The following is a 25,359-nucleotide window of genomic DNA, read 5'->3' on the forward strand; positions in this document are numbered from 1 at the left end:
CATATTCAATTGCCTACTTAGAGGGCATAGCAGACAGTTGGGGTATTTTCCCATCATGACACCCTCCACAAAAGGCAACGGCAAAAGAGATGAAGACGACAACAACAAAAGCAACTACCAACACATGAACAACATAAGCAACCTACAATAAAGATCTTTTTGGACGCCGCCATTCCAAAGATACAAGACACCAGTAAAAAAGTTCAGGCGGTGTTGAAAAAGGAGCAGCAACAGCAATGAAGAGAAGAAGGAAGACAGAGGTAAAGGCAGAGATAGAGGTAAAGGTAAAACCAAAGGAATCCCAACTACCCAGAGCACGACGATCGCCTTCACCTTCGTCCATGAGCCATATGCATACGATGGTGGGACGATGTGATTGAAACAAAACATCTTATTATTACCTACGACCGACAGACTGACCAATCGACCAATGGAACGACCCCATGCGACCTCGACATGGGCCTGGATCAGGCCCTGGACGTTGCGCAAAAAAAAAAACAACAAGAAAAAACCAAAACATCAACAAAAAGAAACGTGCAAAAACAAATTCCCACGCTCAGAGGCTGCCTTTTGTCGTCTTCGCCGTCGTTGTTGTTGTTGTTGTTGCCGTTCACCACTCGTCCCCATATAAGGCGCAATATGGGAAACGTCCTTACCGCCCCATCTGCAGCTTGTGCGAAAGATGTCCGTAGTCAGTACCCAAAATTTCTGTGGCTTTCTTGCAACGCCCCCCAAACAAAAGTTTTCAGTCTTACTCTGTTTTGTTTTGATTTTTTTCTGGTTTTTGTTGTAGCTTGTCCTGCAGTTTTGTGATTGATTTCACTTTGGTTTTTGGTCATGGATGTTGCTCATCATTTCTTGACTTTCACAGCTCATTGGGCTCGCAATGTCGCTCACACGATGTGACCATCCTGACAGAAATCTGCACTCAGATCCATACACAGACAACTCCAAAATCGACAGGTATCAAGTGGTGAAGTGCTCATAATTATAGCATTTAGTGGGGCGTAAAATGTGATACTTTTTTCTAGATGTCGTTGCTGTTGTTGTGGTTATCGAGTTCAAAGTATTTTTAAGGTTAAGGGTAGTCAGGCTAAAATTTGGGAGAATATTATTATTTTCCAGAGTTTTTTCTTAAAGTATACATTTGTTATTCAATTTTTCCAAATTGTAAATAAATATTTTTTTAATATAAATCAAATTTTATTTTAAAAGACACTAACGCATTAATATTTGGCTTGTTGTAAATTATTTAATATCTCAACTGAAACACCCCAACGATAATTCCGCACTGCCCATTGAGCAATATTATTTAATTTTATTAATGTACCGAAAAATCAAAGACCATAATACAGTCTCTTACTATACTTATTTTCAATGAAAGCTGAGATGTGCTCAATTCCGAAACAAGCATCCGTCCAGCAGATGCTTGAGCAGCCTGGGAGTTCCACATTGCGTTCGGATTTTGTCGTATCGTGTCGGGTTGCTTTTACTGCCGCTGTTGTTTTTGTTGTTGTTGTTGCTGCTGGCTTCTGACTGCCCGTGAAATCAGTGTTATTGATCATAGGCTGCATAATCAAGTTGCAGACACTTTTCATTATGTTGCCAGTTGCCGAAAAAACAGAGCTACCACCATTAAGAGCGACACCACTGCAACTGCAACTGGCTCTTCCAAACTCAACCTCAACCTCAACAACATCGTCATCATCATCATCATCGTCATCGTCATTGTTATCGGCGCGTTCATTATCTTCACCACCACCACAACCGTTTCGTACAATGACCAACAGGTTGCCTGTATTTTCGGCTTCTGTATTCAACTTCACCGCGCCTTGAGGGTTGTTGTATTCACCATAGGACCACAGCCAAATGGTTCTGCCTGCGTTGGTGGTGTGGGCAGCTGAAGCGCATGGTGGTGGTGATGGTGAATGTTGGTGAGTTTTCATCTTCAGCTTCAACTTGTTCGTTTGTTCGGCATTCGCTCGCAATTCGCACTTGTGTACGGTCGTGTTTTCGCGTTGAATCAAAAAAAATAAAAAGCCTAACACAAAATCTGTCGGAGTTCGAGAAAAAAAGTCGTGCAATTGATATCAATTGAATGCAATTTGCGAGTGCAAAGTAATTCCAGTTAACTGAACAAAATGTTTGCCTAAGACAATCTCAATAATTCATTTCGGGTCGCGTGTGTTTGTGGACGTGAACGTCAATTAATCAGAGTTTTAAGCCTGTGATCTCGGTTCCATCAACTCTAATCGAAAACATAAACAAAAGCAGTTCCTTCATCTAAAGCCATGGCCGACGAAAGTTTGCACACAATGCCGTTGGAGCACAATATAGACTATCATATAGTCACATTGTTTGAGCGCTTGGAGGCGATGCGCAAAGATTCACATGGGAATGCCATCAACAATCGTCTATCCAGCACCATGCACCAGGCACCCAAGCGCAGCATGCAGGCTGAGATTCGTACTCTGGAGTTCTGGAGGTAGGCCAACCATTAGCATTAACATTAGCATTAAGCCTCATCCCCCAAGTAGTTACACTCATTATTTAGCCAAGACCTGTCATTGTTGAGCTTCTTTCTTGTTGTATGTGTCTTTCTTTGCGTTTTATGCATCACACGCACACATGCATTCATTGAAAGACAGCCACACACACACACACACACAGTAGTATTTTCATTGCTTAACTAAGTGAAATTTAAGTGTGTTTTGACTTTGCTTGTAACTTGAGCACTTCTTTTGCAAAATTCGCTGAAATTGTTTAAAGATATTTGTATATTGACAACTTGACGTATTTGACATATCAATCATATTTTGTTTACAATCAATCATTTTTTATAGGCTCAAAATATTTAAATTTTTAATAGCGTTTGATGACATTTAATTCATTATTTTCTCTACAAATTCTAATTTAGTTTATTGATTATAATGCAGTTAGGTCAATTGTCAATTACATATATACAGAAAATGTCTGCATTAATTATCAAATTTAAATAATTTAAATTATTGAAAATCATTAAATATTTAGTTGTTTAATACGTAAATAATGTAAACATTTAGATTTTAAAAGTGTCAAAAATGCATGTAAAGTCAATTAATAATATGAGTCACAAAGTTTTAAATTTTGTAAAAACAACTTTGTATTTTCAAAGCACAAAGAAGAACTTTGATACCTTTTTAGCTCGCCAATTCCGTTAGGTTTTCTTTTTATTAATTTTGCCATGTTTTCATTTTGGTTTCGCAGCTCCTTTGTAATAATATCAGTTGACAGGCAGATAATGAACATTTTTTGCAGAGCCTTTAAAGTAATTAAATCTTGACTGCCTTCAACTAAAATTATTTGAAACTTCAGTCTTGTTAAAATGTTGAACTTTTTGTTATAGAAATACTAGCTAAAGATTGTTACTGACAGCAGCTTCTTTGGAAGATTGATATGGGCAAGGGTATATCTATTTGATGTGGAAGGGTTTGCCAATTAAGAATTGTGAAGGCGGCAGAATTTAAAAAGCAGAAATTTTATGGAAATTAACAAAAGTTATGCGGCCAAAAAATTGCAGCTGGTTTCTCAGTTTGTTTGGTTTTTGCTTATCGCAGAATGCGGGGCAAGGGGCCAAAGAAAGGGGTAGAGAGGCAGAAGGAGGCGTTGCCCGCTTGGATGTTTGCAATGTTGTTGTCCAGCACGACCTCCGGCAGTCGTCACGGGCAGCAGCAGCTGCAAGCCCCAGGCATCGGCTTGGCTTTGGCTTTGGCTTTGAGTTTGGATTGGGTTTTGGTTTTGGTTTGGGCTTGGGCATGGGCTTGGCACTGGAACAGTGCAATCCCTCTGTGTGCTTAATTGTCATTGCACAAGCAGCAGGAGATGGAGATGGAGCTGAAGAGTAGAAGAGTAGAAACAACGCTGACATTGTGTGCAATTTGTACCGTAACATAATTTCTGGAATATATACAATAGTATTTACTTTAATCATATGAAATGACATGCCCCAACTGAAGTCGTATCTGTATCTGCATCTCACTCACTCCCCCTGTCTATTTGTTTGTGTCCCTTTCTTGCAGATCCATCATCAGCGAGTGCTTAGCCTCGTTCCTGTACGTGTTCATCGTTTGTGGCGCAGCTGCGGGCGCCGGTGTGGGTGCCAGTGTCTCATCCGTGCTCCTGGCAACGGCTCTGGCCTCGGGGCTGGCGATGGCAACGTTGACGCAATGCTTTCTGCATATATCGGGTAAGTCCAAAAGAAACACGAAGCGCAAAATGAAAACAAAAACAAACAAACAAACTGGCGACAAGTGTTGCATGTTTTCTTTTTTCCTTTTTTTCTTCTTGCTGTTTGGGGGCGAGTAGCGAGTGGCGAGTGGCGCGTGGGAATTTCTCTGCCACTGAACAACGGCACCAGAAACAACAACAGTAACTTCAGCTTGGGCCAATGGGGCACATGCAGCCCCATTTCGTATCCATTATGTTTTCTTCGTTTTTTTTCTCTTAATTTTCAAAAAGCCAACGCACTGCGGTTGTCGCCCACGACCATGAGGCTCCTCCGCTCGTTCGCTCCTCCACTTCCCGCCTGCCCCTTCAAGAGCTCCTTCTGCTATCTCTGCGAGCGCTCTTGTAGTGGCGTCGACTTTTGTCACACCGCTCCCTCTGCTAGTTCCCACTCCTCGTCGCGGGCCCTTCACTTGACTGTGTTCTGTACAATTTCGTTGTGCTGTGTTGTGTTGTTTGTTCAACTGCGTTGACATTCGAGGCAATTAAATGTTTCCACAAAAACAGCATATCTCTTAAGTTCCTTCGACTCGAGGGGGAGTTGCATGCTCGAGAAACATGTGTTCTTGATTTCCCTTTAAGTTTCTTTCACATTTTCTTCCATACTTTTTCACAGCCAATTGGCTGAGCATTAAGTTATGATGTTATCTGTACAAGGCACTTCCCCAGCTGTCTCCCCCTTCAACCCTGATGCAATCTTAAATGTGTTTTTTTCCGCGAAAGTGTCAAAATGTTATTTAACGGATTTTAACGAATCCAGTTCACTAATTTTACAGTGGGTGCAACTAAGAATATTTCAACCAAAAACTATCTTTATTCTTTTTTTTTAAATTACTATTACCAAATTTATTTTTAAAAAAATAAAATGTTTTCCGACATGTTAACACAAATTGGTCTTTTAGTGATTAAATACTCCGTTGAATTTTCTATACAAAGAACAAGGCAAACAAATAGTACAAACTATTTTATTGTTGACGCAAAGTTTTTACCAAAAGTCCGTTTTATCCTTTGCTCAGGCAATTAACACAAACTTGTTAGGCTTTGTCCTTTCTGCGAATTAATGTGTTTGTCGAGTGCCGACAGCTATAGACCACGAGATATAAGTTTGCATTTAATTTGCAGTTAACGCAGACATCTAACGAATATGTTAAATATTTCATTAATCCATCTATTTGTATCTTGTCCTCCTCAACAGGCGCTCACATCAATCCGGCCGTTACATTGGCATGTTGCGTGATACGCAGCATCTCCCCGATCCGGGCTGCGATGTACATGACCGCCCAGTGTGGTGGAGGCATCGCTGGTGCCGCACTGCTTTACGGGTAAGTTCAAGAATTTATTAAACATTCTCTTCTGCTTCACTTCAATGAGTATACATATGCGTGGTTCGATTTGAGAATGTATCTTTAAGATACATTGAGTTCGCTTTTGTAGGCAATTTCCTTTTTTATGTATCTTCTATTTGAATTTGCAGGAAATTTGCTTTGCTTTAAAATGCAGCTTGCACATTTTTTTCAGATCCGAAGTAGTTACATCATCATTGCTTAGTTTGCTTAAATCAAATATCGAAGTTTGCTGCTTCAAATTCAGAAATGTATATATTTTGTAGATTTGCAAGAATTGACAACTTCATTGTTTATGCTGCTTCTCAGAACTACAACTGACATCAAGTGAAATTTGCAAATGTGCCAGCAGCTTCTGAGTAAATGCATTGCATCTATCTATTGTACTGTAAGCTGGGTTTAATTTTGGGTAAAACTTCCATTTGCAAAGGCAATTGAGCATGGCATTCATTTCGATTTAGGTGCAAGCTCAAACAATGTGTGAGGAATCTTTGTGGAAAAGCAATTTGCATTGGACTCTGCTGGTCACCGGTAATTGCTGCGCTCAACCAGAGGTACTAAACAATTTCAAATTAAATCCATAAGAGCTGTTCAATGTCACTCAGAAAATCCAAATCACTTGCCACGAATGCTGTGGCGGTGACTGTACACGACTTGAACTCGACTCGATTCGACTCGACTCGAGTCGTGTTGAGTCGAGACGAAGGCACTTTACCAAAAACCGTTTACAGGAAATGCCATGTTCCATGTTCCATGTGCAAAAACGGGAAGCACTAGAGAAATGTGAGTGTATAAATAGGATATGCAGGTAAATGTCGTATCCTCTAGCATACACACACACATACACACACACACAGAGAGAGATACAGATACAGCTGCAGATAGAGGGAGAGATACAGAGAAGCAAGCACCTGCATAAGAGGCAGGTAGCTAGGACTTTATCTACTATACTAGAGAAAACATCTGCCGGCTGGCGACGTGATTTTCCCATTTTTTACAAAAATGCGTTGCTGTCAGGACCGGATTCCTTTGTCGAGGTTATATTATCGTCTTGCCATGGATGCCTAGATACACAAACACACACACACACACACACACACACACACAAGCGAACGTGCAGATACAGATACATAATTGTGCGAGGATACGGCATAGCTAAATCATTTCTGGCCTGTCAGCGTCTTTTATGCCTAGGTCCTTGCGCAGGATATGCGTAAATGCGTATGCGCCCTTTGTCCTCGTCACATGGAAAGAAAAAGAAGACCACAAAAAAAGAACACAAAGAATAAGAAAGAACAACGTTTGCGCCTGCGCAGCATTTTTAAAACAAATTTCGCTCCAATTTCGAACTCCTTTCGAAGTTGTTTGGGAAAGTTAATGCTCCTGCGACTGCAACTTCTGCGTTGCCTGTCGCATTCAGTCTGTTCAACATCTGTTTGGCTGTTGATTTTATTTTTTATACCCCTGGCTCCTTTTATTCTCTTACTTATTTTTCCTTTTTTTTTGTGTGTGTTAAGTGCGTTGGCATCTTTGCTTTCTCGGTTCGAGTCGAGTTGAGGCGAATGAAACATGTTTCAGCTGCTGTACCGATCAAGTTCGTATCTTCTTCACTTCTTTTCCATTGTTGGTTTTGACTCTCTGACGAAGGGTCCCCTTCCTCCCCTTCCTCCTGAACGGGTGTGTTTTAGTTAAAACATATGTTTCCTAAAAAGTATCCCATATGTGTGTTGCATCTCGTCTGTGTGTGTGTGTGTTGATTAATTGGTTTAGATTTGGTAGCTGATTTTGCGGCTACGGTGGATTATTAGTTCTTGCTTTGATTGTCTGATTGATTGCCGCTATGAAACTGTCTCTAACAGAGTGCTAAGAAGCAAACTATGTACATATATCTTTTGAATACTCATCGCTACTTAGTCTAACTACAATGTGTATTTTTCATTATAATTTGAATCATAATAAAGAATCACTTCATTTAGCTGACTCTTGAAAACGGTTCCACCATTATTCAATGTATTGCAGAGTCTCAAGAAGCACGTTGCACGTTGCACGCATGTTGCCACTTGTGCCGGCGGAGACCACTTCCCGCACTCTCCTGTCACATATCAATTGTCACTATCCTGATATCCTAAAAAAAGTATGCCGACATGTGACACGAAATTGCAGCTAAGACACAAGTACTTGAAGAGTGCTTCGTTTATTATTTTTAATTGTTTTGAGAGACCCGCAGCATATTTAAGTATGGATATCCGGCTCGGATATGCGATATTTAAAGATCTCTTTTGCTTAGGTTATTATTTTGGCATTCCCAATGAGTATTCTGCCCACTAGTATTTGTAGTTGTTGGTTTATTCAGAACGTGCGCCAAGCACGTTCCAAAAAAGCCAAGGCAGCCTTTGAAAATGATGAAGAAAAAAAGATAAAAATCAGGTAGAGACCGACAACGGACAACCGAAAGCCGAAAGCAAAAGAATGCATAATTAACGATTGCATTGGCCTTTGTTCAACTTGAAACGTTCAAGACTCAAGAGTCGAGAGTCGAAAGTCGTTGCGCCTGCGCCTGCGCAGGATGCGTCGTCGTCGGAAACTTGAAATCAAACACGTGTCGACAGCATTGCGACGTTGCTCCTTTCTGCTATCTGCTTTCTGGTTGGTCAATCCGAAAGAGCAGATGGCAATGCACAAACGAGCTCAACTCGGACCCAACACACACCTGCCGCCCAAAATTACAGTAGTTTCACACACACAAGCAAGCGCACACGCAGTCAAAGTCAAGAAAAAATAAACAGGATTTTCGGGTCGAAATTTGAATTTTGAATGCTACAAAACGAAGTGAGGCCCAGGGACTGGAGACTACGGTACAAGGTAATAGAGATGAACGCGTGCAGCTTTTCTGATCATGACACGCACGACTCTACATAAAATGTATTGAAGTAATGAGCGAATACCGAATCCATTTGATTAACCGAAAAATAATGAATCGTTAAAGTCTCATTAAAATTATAAAATTCGAAATGAATTTTAAAACTCAATTCTCGTATCCCATCCTAAACAGATTTAATCTCGGCGGCATAAATCAAAAGATAGCTTGGGGTTGATTATCTTCTTCAGGGACAACAACTTCCTGGGCAGTACTTTCTAGTGTAGAAAAATTTAAATCGATAGGCCAAATCAATTCGTGTCACATTCGTCGGCAATTGAATTAAGGATTCTGCTCGAGTTCGAGCATGCTGGCTGTTGGCTTATCGCCCATTGAAATGGCATCCTGTTGCCGCTTCCGGTTGTTGCCCCCTTTTTCAGAAATCGAAAACTAAACTGTGTACAACTGGTCTGTACCTGACACGGTCACCTCTGGTGGAGCTTGTGCTATTTATGCAAGCCATGCAATGTATGTGCCACAAAGCATGTGCCACATTCAACAAATTGTTGCATTAAATGCACATTGAAATTGCAATTTTGTGACCAGTAAAATTTATAATTAATTGCTTTGTGGCATAGTCAATAAATTGCATCGTCTGTCTGAATATTTATTACACATTTTAATTGTGCCTCTGTCACAATTTTACTTACATGCATGTGTGTGTGTGTGTGTGTGGGGGCGTGTTGATGGCTATGTGGGTGTGTGGGAGCATATTTATTGATTGTAAATTCGAATTGTGAATAGAGTAAATATTTAAATTTGAGTTTTCAAACTCAAACTAACCAAATATTAAAGTCAAAGTCAGGTTGTCAACGCTTGTTTAAAGGGTTGGCAGCTTAGTCATTAGTGTAGATGGCAACTCTGGCAACTACTTAGAAAACTCCTTATTACTCCAATAGCTTATTCACTTTAATAGCAAATTGCTAGAAATTGAACAACTTAAACCCCCAATGGGGATAAAGTACAAATTGCTGAAAATTGCATTATTCTGGGAAATATTTGATTTTGCATGGCGTAATTATGTTAGGACAAGTGAAAAAGCAAAGGAGAAGCAAGGGAAACTCGATAACACAGTCCCTGTCCGCGCCAAGTTAACCGGAGCTATTCACACGCATCTCTGAATCCCAGACCACATTCAACCGAGCGTGTTGCACATAACACAACCTCACTTGCCATGCGGATGTGGTGGCAACAAATGTGCGAGGAAATGTGTTTCCCTTTTAAAACCCAAACACACTCACACACACACACACACTCACTCGATCTGTTGCAAACTTGGGCTATAGTTCAAGTTTTCAGTTTGTTGTAAGCTTTTAATATATGTGTTTTTCTCTCACCATGTTATCCTCTTTCCCTTTCTTTTCCTCGGCTTCTCCTCTTTTTTTCTACTCCGTTCTTTTGCTTTCTGTTTGCATTTATCGTGCAAACAATTTTGGTCAGGAAGAGAAAACTGAAAAGCTTAACGGCACATAAACTTGTGCCAACATTTTGCTATTTCCTGCCACTTAGTAGCAGCTACTAAATGTGGCCCTGTGTTTCTGTATTCGTGCTCAAGTTTATGTGTCGTTGTTATTGTTGTGTAAAATTAGCACTACACATTTATGTATGGGCAAACAACGAAAAAAGCCAAAAGCCAAACACTTGTCTCTACGCGCTTAAAATGGTTAAAATGATTTTAATCGAACAATGAAACTCTACAAGTATTTGTAATCATAAAAAAGAGTTTCATATGCGGATTGAAATAATATTTATATTCGATTTTAAAGAGTTTAGACACTTTTATCTTTGACATTTTCATACTAACTGTAGAGGTAAGAGCTTACCTAAAATCTCCATTTATTGTATTTATAAGAAGCTTAACAGTCTAAGTTTTTTAATCTTCACCCATTCATCGACTACATTCGTCTCTGATCAGAACTTATTGTAGCTGTAAAAGGCCACAAAAGCATTTCAAAGCATCACCTCGCGATTCTTTTGCAAATAGTTGAGCTTTTCACACATTTATTATATTGGCACAACTATTTGCAGTTGGAGAAGCTGGTGATTATTGCGGCTAAGCTGACAGCAATATTTGCCAACCCCGAGGAAGCATTTGCACCTTGGCACCTTGACACCTTTACACGTTTACACATTTACACAATTTCAGCCAGGACTTTCTCTCTCTATCTCTATCTCTGTCTATACATGTCCTTGTCAGTCACTCAATGCTGCTTCCCATTGAATGCGGATCCGAGCTCGCTTTTGAGTTGAAGTGCGAGTGCTGGGGCTGTTCTATAATATTTGTTGAAGTACTTTTAAGTGCATTTCGAAAGCATTTATTTCCGGATTTTCCACAGTTATTCAATGTTCCGGTGAGCAAGTTGCATATCCACAAAAAGCATAGCAAATGTTTATCCTCTTCGAATGTGTGAGGTGGGAAATTTATGGAGCAAAGCTCATACTCGTATTTGTTTTCACTGTCTTCCCATTAAGAAACTAACATTTATGTTGTCATTTTATTGAACAGACAAAAGTTTGTATCAGTACTTTAATAAATCTGGTTTATCAAGGTGCTAGACTACTGTATTGAAATATAATTTACAGATGAAAATGAATCGTTTATTTACAATTTTCTGCTATAAATAGCGCTCAATTAATGTGATGAACTATTAAAGATGTATGATAACAATTGAGTTACAGTTGCAAGCAGAGTTTATCAGCTAAATGTTTTTGCTCATATGTTATTATCAGGACGAACACCATCTGCATGTCAGTGAACTCATTAGCATTATCACGAAAGTTGAATTGTGCATAAATCACAAAGGCTCTCGCAAAACTTTTCGCCACATAGAAATAGGCAACAACTTTTGTCACTTGGCAATTGAAACTTTGGCAATCTAAATTATTTCATGTGCCGCAGCCTTGCACAGAACTTGATGAGGTGAAAGTTACTGTTGGAGAGAGGTTTAGCTGACTTTTTGAGTTGGCTTGAAATATATACTCGTTCTGCATATGTATCTGGCATTTACAATTTACTTCTCAAATGCCACTCAGAGCCTTGGCAATTGAGTGTGAAACTTTTGTTCGTGTGTTCAGTGTGTAATCAGTGAAAATTTGTGCTTATCTCGTTTACAGTGTCACCGTACCTGGATATCAGGGAAACCTACAGGCGGCCATCTCTCACAGCGCTGCCCTCGCTGCCTGGGAGCGATTTGGTGTGGAATTCATACTGACATTCGTCGTGGTGCTTTGCTATTTCGTGTCCACCGATGCTATTAAGAGGTTCATGGGCAATTCCTCGTTCGCCATCGGAGCTGCATACAGTGCCTGCTGCTTTGTCTCGGTAAGTTTTGTGTTTGAGTTTGACATTGACATTGATAATGATGCTTCAGGAATCTCGAGACTCGAGCCAGAAACGTTCAGCGAAACATAGAGTGAGAGAGAGAGAGAGAGAGAGAGACAGATGAGAGACTTGAGACATGGGACTGAAAAACGCACCTGCCTTTTGCGCATTTTTATGGTGCAAAATCGCAGCGTGACATCAACAGAAATGAGCACCTTTAAGGCTGACTACCTGGGCACGGCCTCAACAAAGGGATCAAGAAATTGGAAAAGATAATTAATTTAGCGAGACTCATAAGGTCGCTTCGATCAGTTCCGAAATCAAAAGCAAATATTTGCGCGGGCAGTTAAAATAAAAGTTACATATATGTTATGAGTTCAGCTTTCCGAAGTGTTTATATGTATATATTGTAGAATCGTACATATACACATTTAAATTCAGATGGTAATACACTATATTGAGCGGCATCGCTTTCATAAGTCATATTCATATATAAACAAGTAAAAAACTACATTCGAGTGTGATTGATAGTGAGATACCCGCTACTTATTTTCAATACAACAATATTCCACAAATATACACAAATATATACTGCATTCAAAATATAGCAGATTGTCAGCCAAGGCATCTAAGAACCAATTGCAGTAGGCGCTTTTTGCTATACAAAAGTATTTCTTTAATAACTTTTAAAATTTGTATCTAATGCAATCGAATTTCGGGAATTACAAATACGAGTACTGTATTTATTATTGTATGTAACAAAAATCGCGAAATATGAAACAAACTTCATCTGCGTGCAAACATAAAAGCTGACGCATAATTAATGTTTAGCTCTATCTCTTAGAGTCTCTGAGTGTTCTCACTCTCTTTCTCTCTGAATATATTTATTTTATTATATACATTTTCTGCACGCACAAAGTCATAATACCCTTCTATCCTATGTGTAACGGGTACAAAAAAGGATATTTGCATTCACCCTGAAATACGGAATATCAAGCGTCACATTTAACAAGGTGTTTTGCGTTAATTCAATTGCAGATGCCCTACTTGAATCCGGCACGCTCCTTGGGCCCATCTTTTGTGCTGAACAAATGGGACAACCACTGGGTGTATTGGTTTGGACCGCTCGTCGGAGGAATGGCCTCTGGATTGGTGTACGAGCACATCTTTAGCTCACGTCGCAGTGTGCGTCATGGCAAGGGCAGCGTCGACAATGACTCCAGTTCGATACATTCGGAGGATGAGCTCAACTATGACATGGACATGGAGAAGCCGAACAAGTATCAGCAATCCCAAGGCACCTATCCACGGGGCCAGTCAAATGGCGGCGCCGCAGTGGCAGCTCAACATGCTGCCGCTAACATGGCCCAAATGGGTGTGGTGAATGCTGGAGGCGCTGGCAACTATTGCCAGAATCTGTACACTGCTCCGCCGCTGTCCTCGAAGTATGAGCAGCAACAGGAGCCGCTCTATGGTGGCACTCGCTCGCTTTATTGCCGATCTCCCACTCTCACCCGCAGCAACTTGAACCGATCGCAGTCTGTCTATGCAAAGAGCAATACGGCCATCAATCGTGACATTGTGCCGCGGCCTGGTCCATTGGTGCCGGCTCAGAGTCTGTATCAGATGCGCACTCAGCAGCAGCAACAGCAGCAGCAGCAACAACAACAACAGCAGCAGCAGCAACAGGCGGTCACGGCAGCCCAATCGTCACATCTCCAGAACCAGAACGTGCAGAATCAGATGCAGCAGCGCAGCGAGAGCATTTATGGCATGCGTGGTTCAATGCGAGGACAGCAGCAACCTCTACAGCAGCAACAGCAGCAGCAGCAGCAACAGCAGGCGCCTGTTGGCATGCAGCAGCAACTGCAGGCAACGCCCCAGCTATTGGCAGAGCAACAGCCACAACCACAGGGCTTCCAGCCAGTCTACGGATCACGCAACAATCCCACACCGCTAGATGGCAACCACAAGTTCGAGCGTCGCGATCAACAGCAGCTTTATGGCATGACCGGGCCACGTAATCGTGGCCAGTCGGCGCAATCGGATGACAGTTCGTATGGCTCGTATCATGGGTCTGCAGTCACGCCGCCAGCGCGTCATCCCAGCGTGGAGCCATCGCCACCACCACCGCCTATGCTCATGTATGCACCTCCGCCACAACCGAATGCAGCCCATCCACAACCGATTCGCACGCAATCGGAGCGCAAGGTGAGTGCGCCCGTTGTTGTCTCGCAGCCTGCTGCCTGTGCAGTTACCTACACCACATCGCAGGTGCCCACAACTGTCACGACTACCACGCCACAGCAGCAGCAACAACAACAACAGCAGCAGCAACAGCAGATGATGTTGCAGCAGCAGCACCAGCAACAGCAACAGCAGCAAGCGCATCAGCAACATTATGGCATGCTGCCATTGCGACCAAACTGAAAGCGGCTCTCCTGGGGCCCCGTAACGACGCCGCCACCAACAACAATACAAACGGCCCTCGCACTCCACCCCGCGGGCACAATGACCCTGCACAACTGCAGCCTAGCCAAGCAAAGCAGTTTATTCTAATGCAATCCCGGGCATCCAAAGGAATTCTACGTAAAGTCTTAGCTTTTAGATGAACCTACACATTATCCATCGCCCTTAAGACCAGATAGTATTAGGGATATAGCTACAGATGTACATGGAGAGATATTAGATAGAGCTATAGATGTAGAGGTAGCTGATACCACATTGTATTATTAATATACTCTACGAATACAGGAACTCACACCTAGCAGCATGCAACAATAAAATTAGCCAGAAATAAAAGAAGAAAACAACGATTAATATAAGTAAAATAGCATACCTTAATAAAATCAGATTCCTAAGAATATTGCATTTAGAATTCTGCAACTCTTAGACCAGAAGAAAGACATATACTTAATAATTATTCAATTTAGTAAGTGAACGATTCTATATACAGAAAACAAACGTTTTTCAATGATTACTTCATTTTTGTTTTGTTATACTTTTTTGGAATTATGTTTTTAATTTTCGCACATTTTTTAACATTTCATAAATTTCGTTATATTCACCTAAGATATAATACCTAGACTGAATTTTATGTAGTACACTCGCATATAGTTTTTTGTCTATTACAATTACAACTCATGCTAATCGATTCACTTACAGAAATGTGTATATACTTATAATTATATAAATTAAATGTTACGAATACTTAACAATATTTATGTAAATGCTAGGCAAATAATCTGTAACGACGTCATCTATATAACATACATACTCCATAGATATATCGTACACAATAGTATGTACACACGTAGTCATATTAATTCTTTGTATTACTTGTAAGTATTACAATGTGTATTATTAGCATCGAAAAAAAAACTAAAATATATCAAATACAAAAACTGTTCTATAACCCATCAAAATGACGTATATCTTTTTAATTTGAACATCAAAAGAAGCGAAAGAAAATACAAAACTTTTTTTATCATGTCTAAATTTATTTTCTCCACGGCTAAATACGGCACCATAATTATATAAAAATTTAAGTCACCACACTTTCGTATTCAAATCATTTTCATGTGCATAATTAAAGCATACTTTTAGGCTGCCAAATTACCGCAATGCATCATCACATTCGTGTCACGATAAAAGGCACGCTCATTTCAAAACTCACGGAAGGCAATAAATGGGTCGCTTTGTAACGGTAAGAGCGAATAGCTGTGACACTTTATGCAGCGAAGCAACAAAACAACATGAACTGGCTGTCTGGCTTTTAAAACTGTTTGCTTTGCTTGCTTGCTGGTTCACGATAGTCTATGGCACTTGAACTGACGCAGGTCCTGGAAAGCCACAGGCGCCAGCTGCTGTTACTGCGCAACCACAATATCGAGGAGAAGTGCACGGTTCTGGCTGAGAAGGGTAACTGAAATTCCGGCCAAGTGGTCGCATGCTGTGCATAACACTGAGTAAATTAAACTTCAATTTTTTCCATATGTACATATTTACATGCATGCAAACACATAAATTATCGCCTTTAATTTATAGTGTTGCAAAAGTATGCAAATAAATACAAAAACTTGCCCATGTATTTTGCAGCACTGTGAAATCGTTTAATTTGTGATTATCAGTTTCCGAATAATTAACTATGCAGCGCTTGTTAAATTTCAATAGCGATTCGCGTTTCTCATCAAATCAAATGCGAATCCGAATCGCCATTGCATCACCAACGCCTACATCCCTCAATAAGTGGCACAAAGTGGCCCTCATCACCAATTTGGAAACCACATGGTTTCCAGCTAATGAACAAACTTTAAAAGTGTGTTACCAATTTGATGGAGTTTACGATGCCAACAGTCAGTTAACTAATGTACACTTACGACTCAACCTGCTCAAGTTTATGCAGATCGCAAAGGATCAATATCAGCTGTCAGACGACGATGCCTTGGAGCTACTGGCATTTTTTAAAACCAACATTTCAGAGGCATGTCAGCACTTAGATGGCAACAACGCTAATGGTGATCTGCCACTTCGTCTAGAAATTGATAAACCATGGCGGCTGCAGTCGAAACCGATATGCAAATTGCCCGGCGTTGAACTGTTATCAGACGCTACTTATCTGACGATGGGGGGTGATGTTTTCCTTACTCACCCGAATCTACTGCTGAATGTTTTGCCACGAGTGCCAATCGTAAGGAGTTTTTCCGGCCGAAGAGTACGTATACAACGAACCTACCACGATGGATTGGTCCTCCGAGTGGGATGTGCTCTGGCGAATAGTTATGATCCCTTTGATATCGCTTGCATACTGCTGCCATCGCAGGATGACCGTGACATTTCCCAATTTTGGACCCAACTGATGCATCATCTTCAGCTATACATGGCTCCGCTCGTCCTGGCCAGCAGACCCTGGCCAAAAAATAAATCTGACGATGCTTGGATGCTTGGACTTTTGCCGACCGATCCATCCTATATTTGACATAACATTAAATTATATAATAATTTCTTCATTTTAATATTTTCTCACAAATAAAAGTTAAATTTTATACCAACTGTATTCCTGTAACTTGTATAAGGCAGTTTTCCTGCGAAAATTTCGCGAGCGACAAAAAACAAAAATGTATGGAAATGATATTTAGTCGTGAAACAAAGAAAGTTAATAAAATGAATCTTAGCTCTAAATATAGTGCTAATCCAGAGCTGTAAGAATAAACTTCACTTATTTTCTATAACTGTTTTTTTTTTTTATCAATGTATCTACATCTAAAACATATACCATAATACATATGTATTTGACTATGAAGACTATCAGGTAAACCCAACATTTGCTACTTAGGATGCTGAAATGTGTACATAACATTGTTCACAAAATTTGTTCGATCAATAAGACTCTAAATGTACACTCTTGTTGAAATACATTGCACAATATTTTACACTAAAACTAAAAAAGAAAGGGAAAAAAAATTTAAAAAAAAATAATAATAATCAATCCTAATCATTGCTATCTAGTATAGGAAAAGAATCGTTTTATTGTTATGATTAGCAGTGCTTTCATTACCATATAAAATGAATCTAAACGAGCATTTTAGTAACATTTTTTATACCCGCTGCCCATGAGGTAAAAGGGTATTATAACTTCTAACGATCGGCCATGTCCGTCTGTCCGTCTGTGTGTCTGTCCGTATGAACACATAGATCTCAGAGACTATAGAGCTATAATCTTTTTTCGACAGAATTTGTTATGTTTGCACGCAGATCAAGTTTGTTTCAAATTTTTGTCACGCCCACTACAGCTGCGAATTTTTGTGTATACAATAATAACTATGGGATAGTATTTATGATTTGATTGCGATCAGATAAAAATTTTGGAAGTTATTAAAGAAATACTTTTGTATTGGCAAAAACGCCTACTTACTAGGGGTCTTAGGTGCTTTGGCTGACAGTCTGGTATATTGTGCCGTCTATGGTATATTTTGAATGTGCTGCTATATCGATATAGCAAATATACCGTTTGGTATAGTATTAGCATATTTGTATTATTGGTATATTTTGAAAAAAAAATACTGCAATATTTTGCTTTTATTCAAAATGGGTAGTGGGTAACTTTCTTGCTTGTTTTTATTTTGAAGTTAAAATTAGTAAACGAAATATATAATGAAATTTGTAAATATTAAAATCTGTAGATTTATGGTTAATTCATCAATCAGAAATCATCTTCGCTCCAGCTCAACTCTTCGTCGATAAAGCTCAACTCGTCATTATCAGAAAAATTGCTATCTTCGTTGTCATCTGGGAACGAATTGGAAAGTTGAGTAGAGCGTTGCACGCAACGCGTAAAATTCAAAAGACAAGTGTTCGATTGTGGCAACGCGCTGCGCTCCGTGTCGTAGACAAGCCAATGGGAATGCTGCTGGGCACTTAGAGAGCTTAGCAAGGTGGGCCAATATGTGTTAAGACCCAGCTTAGCCAGCTTAACTTGCAATTGAAATCCGTGTTGTCGCTCCGATAATATTTGCACTTCCCCGAGCAAATTCAGGATGCAACGCTGTGGCGGTGTAGTTTCGTGGACATGATAAACTAGAACGCTGCCCTTATGGATAAGTTGGTATTGCGACACCTGTTGTTCAAATACTATCTCAATCTGCGTGAGGGTCTGATGCCATTTGACCTTAGGCCGCACCGCGTTGTCTGCGGCGGCAGCATAATAAATTGCATTGCTGACTGATTTTGGAATTAACTCTTGTCTCGTTGGAGCTCTTTTTTGGCCAGTTGTAAACCGTTTAGCTGGAGTTTCATAACCTAGAATTTGATGCACAATGTTAGTTGCACCTTCCATAGACTTGGGATCATCACTCTGCAGGTCCTTTAGGAGTACATCTAGAAATACTTCCATAGGAGCAGAAGATTCTTTGGCTGCGGACCCTTGAAACTCAACTTCTTGAAGTTTGCTTTCGCCATCTATTACTGACGAAACGATGTCGTGATCTTGTCTGGGACACTCTATTTGCTGGGGTACTGAATCAACAGTTTTCGCCTTATACAACTCGTTGTCTGACGAACAGTCGGACTCTTGACGCACTGCATCATTGTCAGCACTATCCCCGAGAATTTCCTTAAAATCAAACACGTCGCATGAAAGGTTTTGTTCCTGTTGGGTTTGGAATAGCTCTTGATACATTTGATGCAGCCTTTGGATGCTGTGCTCGTCCCGCTGGCCAAACTCACGCTCCATCAATTCATTATAAAGTTGCATTGCTTTGACTGAAGTCTTCATTGAGGGACAGTCTTGCAACAGAACAATATCTCTCACATAGATCGTATCGAGCATCACAAAGTCCACAATTATTTGCAGGTGCTGATTGTCGTTTAGGTTGCTTAGTTGAGTGCTAACCCACTTGGTAGCCTCTGGGAGCCAGTCGCCATCATCGCTGTCACAAGGCATCAGACCACATAGTCGCACTTCCATGGCCAGAGGCTGAATCTTTTTGAAGGCGTCATCACACTGCAGTACCTCGGTGCGTTTAACCTTCAGCAGTTCTCTGCCCTCATCCAACTGCTGAACAGTAACCAGTCGTTTGTCTGATAAGTCTACGATGCGGACCCGTTGATACCCGATGCCTCGTTGTATTACACATATCTCAGATATGCTCAATTCTTGCTGCATCCGCTGATTCTGCTCCAGGCTCATTTGTAAGCTAAGAGCAGTGCTCAACTTACGCATAGAAGATTGAGGAAGGGCAGCCTGCCAGGAGTCGCTATCAGTTAACTTGTAGCGCTTTGCCATCATTACAAAATGCCCCGGATTGTACACTTTGACAAGCTTACAGCACACAACACTCCCCGGTTGCCACAATGCACTGTGCCCTCTCTGAAATTCGCCTTCAACTGGAAAGTGTCGCATGTTACATGTCTTCTGGTCGCACTCGCCCCTGCTCAGCATACGGTGGCAGAAGACACGCTTTTGATCGGTCAACTGCCGAAAGCTTGCCACCATTTGTTGCATCTGCTTATCCAGTTGAATATTATGTGCGGTAAGAAATTGTGCCAGTCGGAGCAACTCGTATGTATTGCTCTCGTCGAGCATCATATATGATGTAGTGTCCAGACACTCGTCCTGAGGAGCTAGACTATTTCCTATGTTGTCGATGATCGCATGGAAACGCATTGAAAACTTGGACCAACTTGCTGGCAGACTGTAATGGATCAGCAGTCTGAAATTCTTTATCGGCAACAAAGCTGAATGCTGAGCAGCATCCGAAACCAAAAGTAATTCGTGGATTTTCTGAAGTGAAAAATAAAATTAAGAAAACTCTGATATGAAAACATATTATTCAGAAGGCAATATAGTGTAGTTGGAATTCTATGTGGCGGGGAGAGGAAGAATGAAGCCAATTGAATGTGGATCATATGGTTAATAAGATGTTGCAAGCATATTAACAAGCACCAGAAATCTTGCGTAAAAAAATTAGAAATCTTGTGTAAAATAAATGTACATTAGTTTTTTATACTTCACATGCTATTTTTCTCAATTCTCATGGTTTTTATTTTAAAATTTACCTGATGCTGTGCATCCTGAATACCAATGCAATCATGACCAGCTGCCTTCAATTCCATCTGCAAACCTGCCAGCTCCTCATCGTTTTTGCAGTAGATAACGGTGCGTAATCTTGGGACATGAATAGCCAAGTAGTCCATCAACAGTTGAGTCTTTTTGCTGGATTGATCACATTTTACATCTAGCTTTATGTTGCCATAGATGGCCGCTTCAAGGAAATTAGCAAAGAGCAGAAGAGGATTTCGATCGAAGCGCTCGACCAGTTGCAGAAAGAGGCGACGATGCCATTGCTGGGCAATTATTACGAGCTGGAGCTCAAGGATCGCTAGACTCTGCAGGTGATGCAACACATTCTTCAGCACATATGGTCCAGTAGAGAGCATTCTATCATAGTCATCCATGATGAAATGTTTCAGCCGATGCTCGTCAATGAATCTGAATTTAGTGTCACGAATCAAACGATTCCAGTGGGACACAGTGGTTACCAAAATGCCACAAGAATTCAATAGTATCCGCTGCACATCCAGCATGGAATGATCGTGTGTGTTGACCACTTTGAACATATTAGTCTCATAGGACTTCATCAGCAAGCTGCAGTGTTTGCTGAGTAAATTCGCATTGGTCACCGAATCTGCCAAGAGCACAGCCAAGGGACCCAATTTACATGCATCTTTACTTGAAGTCGGTGTCTTCTGCATGCTGCTTATCACCAGGGAGCACAGTGTGGGCAAATAACTCCAAGAACGACCACTACCAGCGTCATCAATCGCCACCATTGTAGTGCCCTTTATTAGATGGGGCCACGCATAGCACTGCAATCTCTGCGCACTCTGAATGTTCATCTCTCCCATTGCCTGTCCGACATAGTGATGGAATAACGATCTTGATGAGCCACGTAATGGCCACACCTGCTCTTTGCTGTGAGCCAGTAACAATTGATCCTTTTGGCTGTGTTTACATTTGTCCAGCAAAGTCGATTTCTTCAAGTGCTGGTGCCTGGAACTTGTCACTTTCTCAACGAGAGACGAGCAGTTCATTTCTTTAATTATTCGATCCAACTTCTCTATGTCAAACGTGGATTGATTTGGTTTGATTGTCGGCGTGCCTTTTGCTTCGGTGAGCTGCGGTTGTGGAAAAGTTTTAGGTTGTGGATCTATCTTCCTATTAAAAATACTCCGATCTGCCGGTTTGTCAGGCGCTGGTAAAGCTAATTCAACATCTTGCGACTTGGTTGCCCCAATAGTGCAGTTTTCCGTCGCTTTTCTTTTGATCATTTTTGTTGAACTATCGGAGGAACTATTAATGCTACTCGACTTGCTTGAAGAAGCGGCGAGGAAGGCGTTATTCATGCTTCTCTCGTTGCGACACTTTACCACGCTGAGGCTTCTCGCCGATTGTGGAATCTGTACGATGTAATCAAGCTTTTCCAACTGTTCAAAGGGTGGCTTCAAAGTGCCACATGGCTTAAAGGTTTTATCATTTGATTGCAGTCCAACCCTCAGAGTAATCTTAGTTCGCTGCAATTCCATCAGTTGAATAACTGATGCAATAAATGGGTTCGGCTTAATGCCCGCCTCATTTAGCTGTACTGACCGCAAATCACACGAATCGTTCTCAGAATTGCGGGTTGTCATGAATTGATGATCCAGCCGAGCGCAATGCCGCTCTAGAAGATATCCGGCTGCGTCGAGCAACGATTCCTGATCCCCATGTGGTGACTTGATTAACATATTGCCATAATTATGCTGTCTATCTGTGGAGTAGTACTTGATAGTGAATATCAGATTTAGCGCCTGCTCCAGCTGATGGTGAAGTAAGTCTACCGTAATCTTTGACCACTCAACCCCCTCAGAAGGCGATACACCATACAGACCGCCCCAGAATGTGTTCATTTGCTTGTGAGAATACTTCTTTGGCAGCACCCATAAATTCAGCTGTCGACAGAGAAACCTGAAACCGTAGTCCAGGGACTCTACTAAGTAAACGCCATCACCTTTGAAATCAATAACTCTTCCACGCAGATATTTCACAGTCGTCACCAGGTAATAGCGCACAATGACATATTGAGAATGAACATAATGCTTATTCTGGCTGTAGTCCTGACAACACGACTCCAGTTGCGACTCGATTTCGCAAACAAATTTACCATTCGTCTCAACGTCTTCCATGGTTATGTAGCGAAACTTTGTTGGATTTTCATATTCAGTAATGACGATTCTGTCCTTTGTGCTTTCATTATGAGGTCTTTGTACAAGAAGTGTAGTCTCTTCTGGTGACCCTAAAAATGCAAAACATTTCAAGTTATTTTGATAAAACTTACTGTTAGAAACGTACGTAAATATTTGTATGTGCATTAACATATTGTTTGTTATAACGAATTTTTTTTTGTTTAGGAATAACTTCCAAATTTTGTATAGAAATTTATTATTTCTTTTGTTTTTCTTTGCATAAGAAAGGAACATAACATTGCTACCTTTTGGATAAGGAAAAATGTATCCGTTTAACAGCGAATACAAGATATATCGAGAAATACTTGTGAATTGTGAATCTAAAAATAGATAGACAGATATTTTAACGGTTTTTATAAAGAGAAGACTGCAGCAGTAAAAAAGTTCACAATTTTGTATAGGTTTTGAGTTAAAAAATAATCAAATGGAGCTGGGTCAAAATACTATTTATATATATTTTCCAAGTTTCAATTGCTTATTGTGGGTTGTACGGTATATTGAAGTTTTGGCAGAGTTTAAAGGGCATATTCCGCAAAGCGGATCAGTTCCACAAGAGAAAGAAGGGAAAGAAAAGCAAAGTGCCAAAAGCCGCAGCTGGCTCGTCGAGCGGAGGTCCTCGTCCCTATTTGCCAATTGTTTGTGCTGCACTAGTTACGCGACTTTCCACTCACCTCGCACTCCCCCAACAGATGCTACTACCATGAGAATTCTCATAGCTGTTGTATTTGCACTTGCCCTGCAGGCGCACTTAACCCAATCTAATGTTGGTAGACTTAAAGCGTTTAACTAATGTAAATTCTAAAATGCTAATAAATATTGGCAGCATGAACTTTTATCATTTTTAATTCCGTAACATTTTAATTCCGCAAGAGAATTTCCTACTTACTATCCAATGGGTTAAACGGTCACTCTTCAAATACAAAAAAAAAAATAGAGAAATTGCATTACGCTCTCTCCAAAATTAGTAATAAAAACCCAACTCTGATCTCTTTGTAGATATGTAGATATATTATTATTTGCGGAAAAAACCACTGTCATTTATCACATAAAAAAATCATGGAAAATCGAATAAATGCATAGGTACTACATAAGCTTCAATTATGCAAATGCCAATTAGAGGGTTGATTTCGACACAGAAGATCAATCAAATGACGCCCATTCAAGCGCTTAAACCTAAGCTAATTCATAATCAGAATAACATGCCGTTGATCTAAGAATAAATGCACTTACAACCATTCAACTTTTTATCATCGCAGTCCGGCATATTTGCTTAGTTTGGCAAGAGTCCAAAAAATGATGAATTGTACCTACATATGTGTAAATAGCAATTAATAATTTAATAAAAATATTAAAAAGACTATTATGTTTACCAAAATTGGGGGAAAACTGACAAGGTGACAGTTTATGTGTTGCCTTTTCAATTTGATACTGGATAGCTGCTTCCTTGCAAACACTTTAAAACTATTTTCCTTTTTAAATGTTCACCATTGAGTCAGCGCCATCTAAGATATATGTATGTACATACATACAATTTTTTGCGATATCGACATAATTTCATGAACGTCACACAAAGTGTATCACACAGATGACCAAAGTAAACAAATGTTATATACTCAGCAGTTTGCATTCATACACACCATTACATATATGTATGTACATATATTTGAGCATGGAATATTTCGGTATATTTTTTGTTTCTAATAATGGCACACGATTTCACACAAGTGACAACAGAAAATGTAATCAATTACAGATTCTAAGCACAACTAAATTCTTAAAGGAAAAATAAATATTCCAGATCAACATGCGCTATGCGTGCTGTTTTTAATACTGAGTTGGATATTGATGTGGTCTCTCTATGTATAATAGTCGAGTGGGCAATATTGTACTCAATACGCTAAAGTGTACTTCTAAACCGGGACATTCATACACACATACATGCATATGTATGTACATATGTATTTTACTCATATTTCAATTATGATATTGGAATATTTTTGATGGACGAAATGCTGTGTGTGTACAGTGCTTTTGTAAAGTCTACAAACCAAATTTAAGCTGTCGTCTTAAGCAAATAGTCATGCTAGAAAAGAATAAACTCTGAATACTAGTTGCATAAATAAACTTGAATAAACTTGGTAGACTAAAATATCACCTCTACATGACGTTACTTTGACACCAAGACAGAATCTTAACAGCATGTTGTAGAAGAATACGTGGCTTTGATTAGGACAACAAGCACAATCTTAGGGAAGCGTATTTACTGTAAAGTGAATTTGAATTTATACAAGCACCTGTTGGCGATGGCAGAGCTGTAAGCTCAGAAGAGAGTGAAACAGATCTAATGAGTCGTAATAGACTTTCCCTTACATAATAATAATTTCATCATTATTCTTTAAGTCTCACAAAGATGACTTTAAATTTTCTCATAATATTGTCGCGCACTATAAGCTATGTACATATGTGCGATATATGTATGTATATGTACATATATTTCCGCCAATATGTGTATGTAACTTTTACTATAAACAATTTTACCGTTGCTTTGCTTCATAAGATAACTTTTTATGAAGATTTTAAAAATCCAAAGCGCTGGTAATAATTGCCCAGCATTGACATCGTCGCCTCTTTCTGCGACTGGTCGAGCGCTTCGATCGAGATCCTCGTCTGCTCTTTGCTGATTTCCTTGAAGCTGGCATCTCAATGTAGCAAAGAATTTAAGTGAATGCAAT

General features: G+C 40.1%; 2 protein-coding genes across 4 annotated transcripts; one reads left to right on the top strand and one right to left on the bottom strand.

Annotated features, from left to right (window-relative positions):
* The first annotated feature begins 1,447 nt into the window (after positions 1–1,447).
* LOC133843572 (neurogenic protein big brain) lies at positions 1,448–14,805 on the top strand. Of its 3 annotated transcripts, XM_062277187.1 has the most exons (5): positions 1,448–2,485; positions 4,059–4,225; positions 5,459–5,585; positions 11,638–11,845; positions 12,884–14,805. In XM_062277187.1, exons 1-5 carry the CDS (start codon positions 2,292–2,294, stop codon positions 14,273–14,275), a joined length of 2,088 nt encoding a protein of 695 aa, XP_062133171.1. In that variant the 5' UTR covers positions 1,448–2,291; the 3' UTR covers positions 14,276–14,805. The 3 variants fall into 3 exon arrangements, with proteins under 3 accessions (XP_062133171.1, XP_062133187.1, XP_062133178.1); XM_062277203.1 differs by lacking the exons at positions 1,448–2,485; positions 4,059–4,225; positions 5,459–5,585 and adding an exon at positions 6,294–6,389; XM_062277194.1 differs by lacking the exons at positions 1,448–2,485; positions 4,059–4,225; positions 5,459–5,585 and adding an exon at positions 6,326–6,414.
* A 3,163-nt stretch (positions 14,806–17,968) lies between these two features.
* On the bottom strand, positions 17,969–24,140 carry LOC133841656 (putative ATP-dependent RNA helicase SoYb). The gene is made up of 4 exons (XM_062274289.1): positions 23,998–24,140; positions 23,858–23,934; positions 20,402–22,677; positions 17,969–20,126 (listed from the first exon to the last, which is right to left on the bottom strand). Exons 2-4 carry the CDS (start codon positions 23,889–23,891, stop codon positions 18,048–18,050), a joined length of 4,389 nt encoding a protein of 1,462 aa, XP_062130273.1. The 5' UTR covers positions 23,892–23,934; positions 23,998–24,140; the 3' UTR covers positions 17,969–18,047.
* Positions 24,141–25,359: the final 1,219 nt, after the last annotated feature.

The sequence above is a fragment of the Drosophila sulfurigaster genome, chromosome 2L, assembly GCF_023558435.1.
Source record: "Drosophila sulfurigaster albostrigata strain 15112-1811.04 chromosome 2L, ASM2355843v2, whole genome shotgun sequence".
Classification (NCBI taxonomy): domain Eukaryota; kingdom Metazoa; phylum Arthropoda; class Insecta; order Diptera; family Drosophilidae; genus Drosophila; species Drosophila sulfurigaster.